We start from the raw sequence: 13,891 nt of genomic DNA, 5'->3' as shown, positions 1-13,891 counted from the left end.
GTTGCATTTATATCATTTTCAAATCATTTACAAATCCTACTGGATGTATGCTTCCATTCACTATTTTACCAACAAACACAATTCCAAGCCACCTAACACATAGCGCCTCAAACTGGTCGACGCGTTTCGAATCCTAAAATTTTAATAGGATTCTCCTCAGGACCGTGCAAAATCAATCTGTGAAAAAATAATAAAAAGCAAACTGTCAGTGGAAAGTAGAGGGACTCTCAACTCACATTTAGCATCCAACCACATTCAAAACGTTACCTGTCAGTGAAATGACTTGGGCACGATGATTTAGCTGAAAAATCAAAGGACATTTATATTCAGAAACTCTCTTGATCTCTGGGATCACCTACACTCGATTGTACGTAAAAAGTTTGGAAGACTCACTAGATTAAAGTGCTGACAGGAGCCTTATGAAAGCATCCTCGCTGTTGCAAAATCCATCGCCTCTATTTATTCTTAATCAATTCACGATCGCACCTCGACCAAGGTCTACAAAAAGAGAGAGAAAACGGAATGCAGCTTTAAATGTGCTATTTCAGGCTCCTTGCTGGAAAAACCATTATCGCCAGTCATGATCGGTGTCAGTTTCCAAAGGGGATAGGGGCCGCTTTCAGTGCGCTGGGTTCGGGGCTTCGCACTCAACTGAGTTGGATGAATCCTTCCTCATAACAACGGAGCAAAACGGGTGGCTCACTGTTTACCTGGGGGTTGTGTGCGTCTTCGTCCTCCACTGGGTCGCGGTTATCAATATGCGCGATGCTAGTGATCATCGGGTCGTTCTATTTTGAAGTAGCGGTTATTTCCGGGTATTATCGCTATGATTGATGGGAATTGTAGTTCAATTTGCGAGGTTCATGGGGATTGTAGTTCAAGTGCTACCTAGGACGAGTCGTAGTTTTAGATGGTGGGTTACATGGGGATTGTAGTTTAAGTGAGAGTATTGCACTTCATGTAGATTGGGGGCCTCCGTTTAACAACAGGTGCTAAGGCAGATGAGTCGAGGTAGAGATAGGTTTAAGAGGCACTTCGGTCTGGATATGCAGAATTCGCGAATGTATGAATGATTACTCAGAGGTGGAGATCGCTGGCGGAAAGCCAATGGCAGGTCTTACAAGCTATATAGTTCCGACATTTCGTTAAGTCCTCGTGTAGTCGTATTAAACTTTAAAATAAGCATGGCTTCTCTTTGGCGTAGTTTGGCCTCTACATCTCCGCCTCGGGGGTCATGGTCAATCTTGGATATTATGGTCCATTTCAGATCTTGTTCACCATGTAGTTCATCGAGCCAGTGTTGGACCAATGGGGCGGTCACTACTTTTTTCTTTATTCGAGATTTATGTTGGGACATCCTTTGTCTTGCTTCTTGTGTTGTTTTCCCTATGTACAATTTATCGCAGGGGCATAAGATGCCATAGACAACATTCTTGGATTTACAATTCGTGAATGGTTTGTGTTTCCACGATATTCCCGCATGCTGAAACAAATCCCCTTCAATAGTGGATGGACAACATGAGCACGTGCCGCATTTACGGTGTCCAGTTATGGGAGGGAGGTTGACATATTCCCGAACTGTCAATGGTCTTTGTTTAGGTATAGCTGCTCGCACAATATAATTAGCAATGCTCTTATCTTTTTTATATGCGAACAAGGGGCTTTCTGTGAATTGACTGTTAAGGTCTTTGAGTAGGTGCCAATTTTGATGGATCAGTCTTTTAAGCATGTTTGATGATGGACAATATGTCGAAACGCAGACCACCCGTTGTTGTTGATGTTTTTTTCGCCTCTCTAGTAACTCTTCTCGTGGTGTCCACCACGCCCGTTTGATTGCTTGGTTTAATAGTTTTGCAGGATAGCCCCGGGCTAACAGTTTTTCTTTGAGGACCTTCGCATGTTCCATAAATTCATCCTTGAAGGAGCAATTCCTGCGAATGCGTAGAAATTGGCCTACTGGGAGATTTTGTTTGAGGCTTCTCGGGTGATTGCTAGAGAAATCCAGTGCCTTATTGCGGTCTGTGTCTTTTTTGAACAGGGTAGTGACCAGTTGTCCGTTTGAACAATATACCTCAACATCCAGGAAAGACATTCTGGTATTTGAGGTCTGCAGTGTGAACTTTATGTCAATTGTCCTATCGTTAATCCAAACATGAAATTGTTGTAATTGTTCTGACGATCCTGACCATGTGAAAAAGACGTCGTCAATGTATCTTACCCAGCCTCCTATCCATTGGAGAAATGGGTTATCGTTGTAGATATACCTTTCTTCATATTGACTCATATAGAGAATCGCCAATTCCGGGGCAAAAGGACAGCCCATGGCGACTCCCTTGGTCTGAAAGTAGAAGTCATCGCCAAATTTGAAGTAGTTTTTTGTTAGCGCTAATTTAGCGAGTTGCAATATGAATTCAGTTGGTATTTTGGAAGGTTTTTCCCGTTTTTCCAAATAGATCTCTAGGACCTCCAATGCCTGATCTTGGGGAATTTGTGTGTACAGTGAGACTATATCCATGCTCACTAGCAGATCTTGGTTCTCATTGTATGGTATTTGCTCCAATTTTTTCAAGAAGTCAGTGGTGTCCAACAGAAATGATTTCACTGTTAGTGTGAACGGTTTCAAAAAGTAGTCTATAAATTTCGAGACCGGCTCGAATAGTGAATCACATCCCGAAATTATAGGTCGTCCTGGAGGGGTTTTTTCATTTTTATGTATCTTTGGAAGAACATAAAATAATGGAGTGCGTGGGTGTTTGTTTGATAGAAAATTAAATTCATTCTTTCCAAGGAAACCTTGTTCCAGTCCAATTTTTAAAATCTGACTTAGTTCTTCCTGTAGTTCCAAAGTAGGATCCTTGTTGATTTTCCGGTAGCAATTCAGATCTGATAGTTGTTTGGTCACTTCCGAGATGTATTCATTAGTGCCCCACACTACTATCGAACCGCCTTTGTCGGCTTGCTTCACTATGATATTTTCGTTTTGTTTAATCGATTGCAAAGCAGATTTCTGTTCTTGAGACAAATTAGGTTTTACATATCCCTTCCTTCTCTTTTCTTGTGCAGCCAGGGCTGAAAGTATGGTTTTTTCAAAATATGTAACCTCCTTGGGTACTTTAAATGCTGGCGGGCAAAAGCTCGATTTCTTCCTAAACCCAGTTGTTTCAATTTGGGGAGGGCTCTCTTTGTCCGCGAAAAAAGTTATCAATCGAATCTTGCGGCAAAATTCTATAAATTCCAGTTTCAACCTGACAAAGTCCGTAAATTTAGATGGTACAAAAGTAAGCCCCTTTTCCAGGACACTTATTTCCGATGAAGTTAGAACAGTTTGGGAGAGATTGAATACTGAAGATTTTTGATATGGGATTAGTTCTTGTAATTGTGCCTTCTTGTTGACATCTCCCATGGTTGATTGAATCTCGTTTTTCCTCGGGGCTTTTGGTCGCCCTGTCCTAAAAAAGGTTGCTGTTGTTGGTTCTGGAAATTAGGTTGATAATTCGATTGATATTGTTGCTGGTAATTCCTTTGGTACCCGCCTCTTTGATTGTATTGCGGGCGGGATGGTCCTTGCTCTGAGTCGCTCCCTCCTGAGGATGAAGTGTCGGAGAAGGTAAGATATTTAGTACGAGATCTGCCCTGGTTGTCGTTCAAAAACCGTCTTGCTTCAGGTCTTGAGTAGAACTCTTGTTGCAGATACGGGTAAGCTTTTTCAAATTTAAAATTTCGTTTGTCTCTTTCGAAGTTGTTATCTTTCTGTTGGACAGTAAAATCTTTGAATTCGAGGATCTCTTTTTCGACTCTGTCCAGTAGAGCCTTTGAGTCTTGAATTAAGGGGTTCGTTTTTATTTCAGATTCTAGTTTCTCGATTTCCTCAAGTTGAGATTTAGAAAGGCGTTGAGCAGTTTCAATCGTTAAGACCATCAGGTCTCGACTGCACTTGGTTTCAATGTAACTGAAACCTTTTTTGTACACGCTGTCCTCAGTGAATATCACTGGTATGTTTTTCACTATTAAACCAGATGGTATGGTGCCTGACCTCAGATGTTGGAGTAGGTAGTGGCCATGCAGGTCTGTCCTTATTTGTTTTTTCTTCAAACGGATCAATTTCTCTGATTCATTGTTCACTTGTGCTGTGTTACTGAGTGTGGCGGAGCCAAATGGAGGAGGGTCCTTCAAGAGTTTTTTAATATGATCCTCACTATACGCAAATGTTTGTTCCTCTGACATAGTCTAGGGTATGTGACACTTTTTTTAGGATTCCTGCCACAATCTCTCTTTTAAGTACCAACTATTAACATTCATACAACAAAAGAATTAGTAAAATTAAAAAATGTGAAAGAAAAACAAACCGAAGTGTATTGAACCACCGAATGCAATCTACGAAATCCAATGTGAATAACCAACAAAACAGTGGCCTCTAACCACACACCACGAAATGTGGAGTCAATTCCTTCAAGAAGTCCGAGACTGATTCAGGTCTCTCAAGACCACCTCGCGAGCTGGCGCCCGCTATATCAATATGTAACAAAACCGGGTCTGGCGTATGGCACAGTAAGGCTGCGCCCATTCAAGAAACAACAAAACAATTTGCCAGTACTGTGCAATTATTTTATATATATTAGCAGAAGAGCTACTAATTACTCCTCTACAAAGACCAATCTTTCAGTCACAACAGTTTATGAAACCATCAGTGTTTATTTTATCATTTTAGCTGAACTGTCTTCCAGTTCTAGTCCATATATTTCATGATATTTTATTCTGCAATGTTTACAAATACATGTATATACCGTCTGTCAATATACATAACTCAGGGGAGGAACAGGGAACTGAATGCAGGGACAGATAAATCAATATGTTATTAGACAATTAGACGATTGACAAAAAACATCGACACTAGACAACAATCAACATTCATGGCTATCTACAGGGGGTTGGGGCGGTAGGGGTTGGTGGCGTTCCTTTCAAGGTGTTTATCATAGAGCCACAGGGTGTGACCTCATTGAATGAGCAGTATACCTTGGTTGCATTTATATCATTTTCAAATCATTTACAAATCCTACTGGATGTATGCTTCCATTCACTATTTTACCAACAAACACCCGCATCGCATCCCGCCCGCAATACAATCAAAGAGGCGGGTACCAAAGGAATTACCAGCAACAATATCAATCGAATTATCAACCTAATTTCCAGAACCAACAACAGCAACCTTTTTTAGGACAGGGCGACCAAAAGCCCCGAGGAAAAACGAGATTCAATCAACCATGGGAGATGTCAACAAGAAGGCACAATTACAAGAACTAATCCCATATCAAAAATCTTCAGTATTCAATCTCTCCCAAACTGTTCTAACTTCATCGGAAATAAGTGTCCTGGAAAAGGGGCTTACTTTTGTACCATCTAAATTTACGGACTTTGTCAGGTTGAAACTGGAATTTATAGAATTTTGCCGCAAGATTCGATTGATAACTTTTTTCGCGGACAAAGAGAGCCCTCCCCAAATTGAAACAACTGGGTTTAGGAAGAAATCGAGCTTTTGCCCGCCAGCATTTAAAGTACCCAAGGAGGTTACATATTTTGAAAAAACCATACTTTCAGCCCTGGCTGCACAAGAAAAGAGAAGGAAGGGATATGTAAAACCTAATTTGTCTCAAGAACAGAAATCTGCTTTGCAATCGATTAAACAAAACGAAAATATCATAGTGAAGCAAGCCGACAAAGGCGGTTCGATAGTAGTGTGGGGCACTAATGAATACATCTCGGAAGTGACCAAACAACTATCAGATCTGAATTGCTACCGGAAAATCAACAAGGATCCTACTTTGGAACTACAGGAAGAACTAAGTCAGATTTTAAAAATTGGACTGGAACAAGGTTTCCTTGGAAAGAATGAATTTAATTTTCTATCAAACAAACACCCACGCACTCCATTATTTTATGTTCTTCCAAAGATACATAAAAATGAAAAAACCCCTCCAGGACGACCTATAATTTCGGGATGTGATTCACTATTCGAGCCGGTCTCGAAATTTATAGACTACTTTTTGAAACCGTTCACACTAACAGTGAAATCATTTCTGTTGGACACCACTGACTTCTTGAAAAAATTGGAGCAAATACCATACAATGAGAACCAAGATCTGCTAGTGAGCATGGATATAGTCTCACTGTACACACAAATTCCCCAAGATCAGGCATTGGAGGTCCTAGAGATCTATTTGGAAAAACGGGAAAAACCTTCCAAAATACCAACTGAATTCATATTGCAACTCGCTAAATTAGCGCTAACAAAAAACTACTTCAAATTTGGCGATGACTTCTACTTTCAGACCAAGGGAGTCGCCATGGGCTGTCCTTTTGCCCCGGAATTGGCGATTCTCTATATGAGTCAATATGAAGAAAGGTATATCTACAACGATAACCCATTTCTCCAATGGATAGGAGGCTGGGTAAGATACATTGACGACGTCTTTTTCACATGGTCAGGATCGTCAGAACAATTACAACAATTTCATGTTTGGATTAACGATAGGACAATTGACATAAAGTTCACACTGCAGACCTCAAATACCAGAATGTCTTTCCTGGATGTTGAGGTATATTGTTCAAACGGACAACTGGTCACTACCCTGTTCAAAAAAGACACAGACCGCAATAAGGCACTGGATTTCTCTAGCAATCACCCGAGAAGCCTCAAACAAAATCTCCCAGTAGGCCAATTTCTACGCATTCGCAGGAATTGCTCCTTCAAGGATGAATTTATGGAACATGCGAAGGTCCTCAAAGAAAAACTGTTAGCCCGGGGCTATCCTGCAAAACTATTAAACCAAGCAATCAAACGGGCGTGGTGGACACCACGAGAAGAGTTACTAGAGAGGCGAAAAAAACATCAACAACAACGGGTGGTCTGCGTTTCGACATATTGTCCATCATCAAACATGCTTAAAAGACTGATCCATCAAAATTGGCACCTACTCAAAGACCTTAACAGTCAATTCACAGAAAGCCCCTTGTTCGCATATAAAAAAGATAAGAGCATTGCTAATTATATTGTGCGAGCAGCTATACCTAAACAAAGACCATTGACAGTTCGGGAATATGTCAACCTCCCTCCCATAACTGGACACCGTAAATGCGGCACGTGCTCATGTTGTCCATCCACTATTGAAGGGGATTTGTTTCAGCATGCGGGAATATCGTGGAAACACAAACAATTCACGAATTGTAAATCCAAGAATGTTGTCTATGGCATCTTATGCCCCTGCGATAAATTGTACATAGGGAAAACAACACAAGAAGCAAGACAAAGGATGTCCCAACATAAATCTCGAATAAAGAAAAAAGTAGTGACCGCCCCATTGGTCCAACACTGGCTCGATGAACTACATGGTGAACAAGATCTGAAATGGACCATAATATCCAAGATTGACCATGACCCCCGAGGCGGAGATGTAGAGGCCAAACTACGCCAAAGAGAAGCCATGCTTATTTTAAAGTTTAATACGACTACACGAGGACTTAACGAAATGTCGGAACTATATAGCTTGTAAGACCTGCCATTGGCTTTCCGCCAGCGATCTCCACCTCTGAGTAATCATTCATACATTCGCGAATTCTGCATATCCAGACCGAAGTGCCTCTTAAACCTATCTCTACCTCGACTCATCTGCCTTAGCACCTGTTGTTAAACGGAGGCCCCCAATCTACATGAAGTGCAATACTCTCACTTAAACTACAATCCCCATGTAACCCACCATCTAAAACTACGACTCGTCCTAGGTAGCACTTGAACTACAATCCCCATGAACCTCGCAAATTGAACTACAATTCCCATCAATCATAGCGATAATACCCGGAAATAACCGCTACTTCAAAATAGAACGACCCGATGATCACTAGCATCGCGCATATTGATAACCGCGACCCAGTGGAGGACGAAGACGCACACAACCCCCAGGTAAACAGTGAGCCACCCGTTTTGCTCCGTTGTTATGAGGAAGGATTCATCCAACTCAGTTGAGTGCGAAGCCCCGAACCCAGCGCACTGAAAGCGGCCCCTATCCCCTTTGGAAACTGACACCGATCATGACTGGCGATAATGGTTTTTCCAGCAAGGAGCCTGAAATAGCACATTTAAAGCTGCATTCCGTTTTCTCTCTCTTTTTGTAGACCTTGGTCGAGGTGCGATCGTGAATTGATTAAGAATAAATAGAGGCGATGGATTTTGCAACAGCGAGGATGCTTTCATAAGGCTCCTGTCAGCACTTTAATCTAGTGAGTCTTCCAAACTTTTTACGTACAATCGAGTGTAGGTGATCCCAGAGATCAAGAGAGTTTCTGAATATAAATGTCCTTTGATTTTTCAGCTAAATCATCGTGCCCAAGTCATTTCACTGACAGGTAACGTTTTGAATGTGGTTGGATGCTAAATGTGAGTTGAGAGTCCCTCTACTTTCCACTGACAGTTTGCTTTTTATTATTTTTTCACAGATTGATTTTGCACGGTCCTGAGGAGAATCCTATTAAAATTTTAGGATTCGAAACGCGTCGACCAGTTTGAGGCGCTATGTGTTAGGTGGCTTGGAATTGTGTTTGTTGGTAAAATAGTGAATGGAAGCATACATCCAGTAGGATTTGTAAATGATTTGAAAATGATATAAATGCAACCAAGGTATACTGCTCATTCAATGAGGTCACACCCTGTGGCTCTATGATAAACACCTTGAAAGGAACGCCACCAACCCCTACCGCCCCAACCCCCTGTAGATAGCCATGAATGTTGATTGTTGTCTAGTGTCGATGTTTTTTGTCAATCGTCTAATTGTCTAATAACATATTGATTTATCTGTCCCTGCATTCAGTTCCCTGTTCCTCCCCTGAGTTATGTATATTGACAGACGGTATATACATGTATTTGTAAACATTGCAGAATAAAATATCATGAAATATATGGACTAGAACTGGAAGACAGTTCAGCTAAAATGATAAAATAAACACTGATGGTTTCATAAACTGTTGTGACTGAAAGATTGGTCTTTGTAGAGGAGTAATTAGTAGCTCTTCTGCTAATATATATAAAATAATTGCACAGTACTGGCAAATTGTTTTGTTGTTTCTTTCATTGAAGAAAGGCTTATGACTCACAGGACGCACTGTGACCTCACAGTTTGTAGACCATGAGCGGGTGCCAAAAAAGCCACAGCATGGCTTCACAGAATTCCTTGATTTGCTACTGGGATGAGGACTATATCTAAAATTCAGGTTACTACAGAATAAGGAATGGCATCAGCTTTGAAAAGGAACTACTTTTTGAGTGTGACCTGGAAGCACAATGACACCCTCGCGCCTCCTCAGAAGATCAAGAGTAGCAGGATGGGCCATAGTTCTGCCTGGACTTCTTGTTTTCATTTTTGCACTTGTACTTACCCAAGGATTTGGACCGTGAAGATCTGTGGTGGGAATTGATTTAGGAGTAGGGCTAGGACCGATCTTTGGCCCTCAACTGGTCACGACAGAGTCTTGTTGTATTTCACCACGAAAACCTTAGCTTCTCTCTCACGGATTGCCTTAGGATGCATCAAGGTGCAGTCACTGCAGGACTTTGTCGTAGTTCAACTCCAGGCACACCACATGTTTTTTGCAACATTTTCCAAATGGTTTGAACCCTGTAGATTTGGGAGGTGACATTATCCCTTGCACATAGTAAAAATGTAGTCACAACAGCAGTTTAGAGAGAGATTAGGGGTAGCTCTACATCAGAGTCTACTGGAAAGAAAGGAACTGATATCTGTGTGCATGGGAGGTACCTATATAAGGCCCTGTGTGTCACTTCCAGAGCGGGGCGATGCTGGCACAAGGCAGCGTAGCAACACCTGTTGGCATGCAGGAGTATTGTTAAGATTTTCTGAATCCGGCCCGTCACCTGGGGAGTATTCAAAAAGTGAAGAATCTGCAGTTAGAATTTTCTATCAGAAATGTTGTTTACAGTGCGGGCAAGACGATGAGGGTTCGATTGTAGCTTGGAGACAAAGTCTTGGAAGCCTTGCCAAGAGCCTAAATGCACCTAATTTTCTTATTCAATGGAAATAAGTCCCATCAATAACTGAACACTATGGGCTAGATGTACAAACATTAGGAACACTGATTTCCCAATTCTGAGTCACAATAAGGAAATCAATATTCCTAATGTATGAAACTCATGGAGTTTCATTTAGAGATTCCTAATGGGTCGCAAATCGACCTACGTCGTTAACAGTAATGAGGTAGGTCACAATTTGCGACCCGTTATGAATCACAGCCATCACATGGATAGTGGCCTGCTGTCAGACCACCATATTAGCGATTGCTTTTAAATAAACCAATTTATTTTATTTAAAGGAAAACTGGATGAGTTGAAGAACAAAAGAAACGATGAATTTAAAAATTTTTTTTTTTTTTTTTTTTTTTTTTTAAGAGTAGGCAGTGGTCCATGGGACCACTGTCTGCTCATAAAACATTTTCATTTACATTCTCAAACAGGTCCCAAAGAGAACCCATTCCCATTTGCGAAATGGTTACCACAAGTTTTAAACTGGTGGTAAAGTATTACAGCTTGCAAATGTAATTCAACTGCAGAGCAGCAATAAATAATGTATCGGTCCAGTATTTGGATGGGGCGCCCTAAACACGCCCCTTCCAAATACGGAATCGCAAATGCAATTAGATACCAAGTTACCGAATCGCATTTTTGTACATTAGAACAAGCATTTTTCCAGTTTCTGTGAATCTGCCCATTTGCGAACGGAAAAATGCTTTGTACATCTGGCCCCAGACTCTTAGCACTGGACTTTCTTTCAACAAATCAGTGCATTCTGTGAGCTGCAGACTTGTTTCGCGTCAAATGAACCCTTGCAGTTCATTAAGATTGAGCGATCTAGACAGTGGAATATGATTGTATTAAAGAAATTAAGCTACTTTTGAATGCACTATGATTTTTTGACATCTTTATTAGATTTCATGTTAAACTTATTTTTATTCGGATAGGATACTTTGGATGATAATGTAAAGCCTTTGTGATATAAGGTGAAAGACTCCTACCTAGACAGGCTGGAAAACTCTGATCACTTGCAACCACTAATCATCTGATCTGCTTATGCCAGGCTATAAAGCCCTAAATAGGCGGCGTTCACTTCCCCATAAGGTTGCTTGTAGACATTCCAAATCGATCCCCTCTCCATCTCCACCCCAGAGCCTCATTAGGAATATAACCCATGTACATCATACCAGCAAGTTGTGGCCAAAACTGAACCTTGCACCATAAATTGGCTATGGGCTTTGAATCGCTCTGCTTGCCATCTAAGCATGGCTACAACATTGTAGCTTAGAGATGGTGTGACCGGACACACCTAGGAAAAAGCAGTCAGTAAGCTACCCTACAGTACAGATGCCATGCCCGAAGAACTGCTGAAATTGAGTGGAGCGAGACACCCTACAGTGAAGTGTGCACATGCTGAGCCTGTCACCGCAATAAAATAGAGCACAAGTGGTGATGGCGTGTGTAAAGGATATAAAAAAATGAATGAGATGTGCAAAAGTCAATCTAGCTACAGCATTGCCATCTTCACCGCACCAGGTCCCTTCTTTTGCATTTCTTTGTAACTATTTTAAGAAAAATGGATTTAAAGATATCCTTACTCTAAAAAACATTTATGATGCAAGTGAGTTCAACTGTAAGTGTCTATGAGTGGATTAAAAGTCCACATTCAAGTAATGCTAAATATATCAGACTATTCTCTCTGCAGCATACAACCAAATGTGGAAAGAGGATGGGGAAGTCAATAACAGGTTTAAATATCTGTGTTTCATACGTCAACACACAAATAATTACATTTGTGTGTTAAGTGCTTGTGAAAGATGACAGCAGCACTAAACCAGATCCTCCCAGTGACAATATGGTGAAAACACAAATACAATGGAGACCTACAGCCTAGGTACTATATAACCTGTAGAGGGGTGCATAGTTCTGTACCAGAGCAAATGTGAGAATTGCACCTAAATCCCCAGTTCGGTATGGCTGCTGAATAAACCCAATTTTTTAAAATAAACCGTAGCATACTAAATAGAGCAGCAGTGTACATTTGATAAGAGATAAGGATTGTAGTAGTCTGTTCATTTCTATTTTCTATCATAAGACACCTTAATTGTACATGCACCTGAATATAGACAGTGTACAAAATTGCTTGTATATGTTCAGCTTGAAAAATAGCGGATGACTTTAAAGAGAATGCCATTAATGGCTCCGTCACATCTTGAACAGGAGACACCTTACAAAGAAATAGATGGGAAGTAAGGTACAGCTAAAAGTGAAATACAGAAGGTGGAATGTGAGGATGTGAAATGGAAGGACAAATAATTTAGGTCGAAGTACACACAATACTGTGCAGTGGTTTTTAAACTCGTATTCATACATTACAAATATCTTTTTTTGTAAAGGGAGTCTTTATAATTTGTCAAGCCTCAAAACGTTTTGGTCCAGTGACAAGCTGGAAATTAAAACCTGGTCTATCCATTCAATGGTCTGCAAGTTGATCACTAAGCTACTTCCCAGTTAACAGAGGATACTATTTCCCCGTAGTACAGTCTTAGGAGGAATGAGATTTGGATTAAAAATACCAACACCATACCGATCATCATGTGAAGCAATTCTTGATCCCAAAACCATTCTTGCAGGCGTGAGAGACAAAATTCCCAAATCCTGGAGCTGCTGGAGAAAGTGCTGCTCTGTAAAGGAAAAGATCATGCTTCAGAAAAACCAGTTATTCAGAATAATTTTAAAATAAACATTTTCTTGCAATCAATATTGCATTTATTATCACACAAGGAAATTCTTTTAATTTAAAGCCATCTTTTTGACACACGCCTTTTGCGCTTTCAAAATTCAGTATCCAACTGGGGTTGAATCAACATTTGATTAGGGACAAATTAGACACCTTATAAGGTCTAAAGTATTTAGGAATACATATTTAACTAAGACACAGTAAGAAAATATGCCCCATCGATCTACATTGATTTAGAGGTAAAGAAACAATAACAGTCCTCGTTTCATAACTGCCTCTACAACTACATGGGTCCTTGTACTTACTTTTTTGTTGTTGCTGTAAATGGTTTCCATAGGAGGCCTTTACAGTGAATAACCAGATTCGAATCTGGTAATTCACTGCTGGGACGTAACAGTGGTTAGCCAAACTGATTATCCACTTTATGACATCACACAGGGGGAAGCCCTTGCTTTCTCTTTGTTCCACCGTCTCAACCAGGTCTCCAGAGGCCCGAACAGAGTGGCAGAATGGCAGTTGGTGAACCATGCAGACAGCCTGTAGCAACCATCTTCTTCTCAGTCAGTGGGTTTCCCGGCTTGTGCGGAGGGTGGAAAAGAAGCTGCACTATTAAGTTGCTCTTGAAGAGCCAGTGGGGTGCCTGCACTCCGCTCTCAATGTGAGAGCAGAAGGAGGCCTTGTGCCGGGAGGGGTGGGGTGGGGTTGTGGATGAAAGGAGGCCAGATACTTATTTTTGGGTCACCTATATTTAAAGTGTCACGGGTAAACATATGCACCTGGTGGTGTGGCACGGTCAGAGGAGGCCAAGTATTCATTATTATAATTTTTTTATATTTAGAGAGGAGCAGGGGAGGGTGTTTTCAGAGGCTGATTTAGGTGGGTGGCAAGAGGCCAGGTATTATTTTTTTAGGTCTCATCTAGGCAGCGCTTGCGCGGTCTCTTCAAGACACGATATATTCAGGATATGGGCATTAAGCAACACCTATCTTTCTAATTGGCTCCTACTACTGCCCTTTGTAAATTGCTGCTTTTCATTGGTTAATATGGTCACTAGTACCTCCTTTTTTTCTTTTATAACC

General features: G+C 40.9%; 1 protein-coding gene across 2 annotated transcripts in view; it reads right to left on the bottom strand.

The window, feature by feature from the left end:
• N4BP1 (NEDD4 binding protein 1) overlaps nucleotides 1-13,891 on the bottom strand; it is a 281,533-nt gene that overhangs the window by 144,812 nt on the left and 122,830 nt on the right. For both annotated transcript variants that reach the window (XM_086945445.1, XM_086945446.1), the window contains exon 4: nucleotides 12,660-12,756. In XM_086945445.1, the coding sequence (XP_086801571.1) occupies nucleotides 12,660-12,756 (97 nt within the window). The remainder of the gene's footprint in view (nucleotides 1-12,659; nucleotides 12,757-13,891) is intronic.

The sequence above is a fragment of the Lissotriton vulgaris genome, chromosome 12 (assembly GCF_964263255.1).
Source record: "Lissotriton vulgaris chromosome 12, aLisVul1.2, whole genome shotgun sequence".
In the NCBI taxonomy this organism is placed as follows: Eukaryota; Metazoa; Chordata; class Amphibia; order Caudata; family Salamandridae; genus Lissotriton; species Lissotriton vulgaris.
The sequence above is the reverse complement of the archived record's forward strand: the minus strand, read 5'-3'. Positions and strand labels throughout refer to the sequence as shown.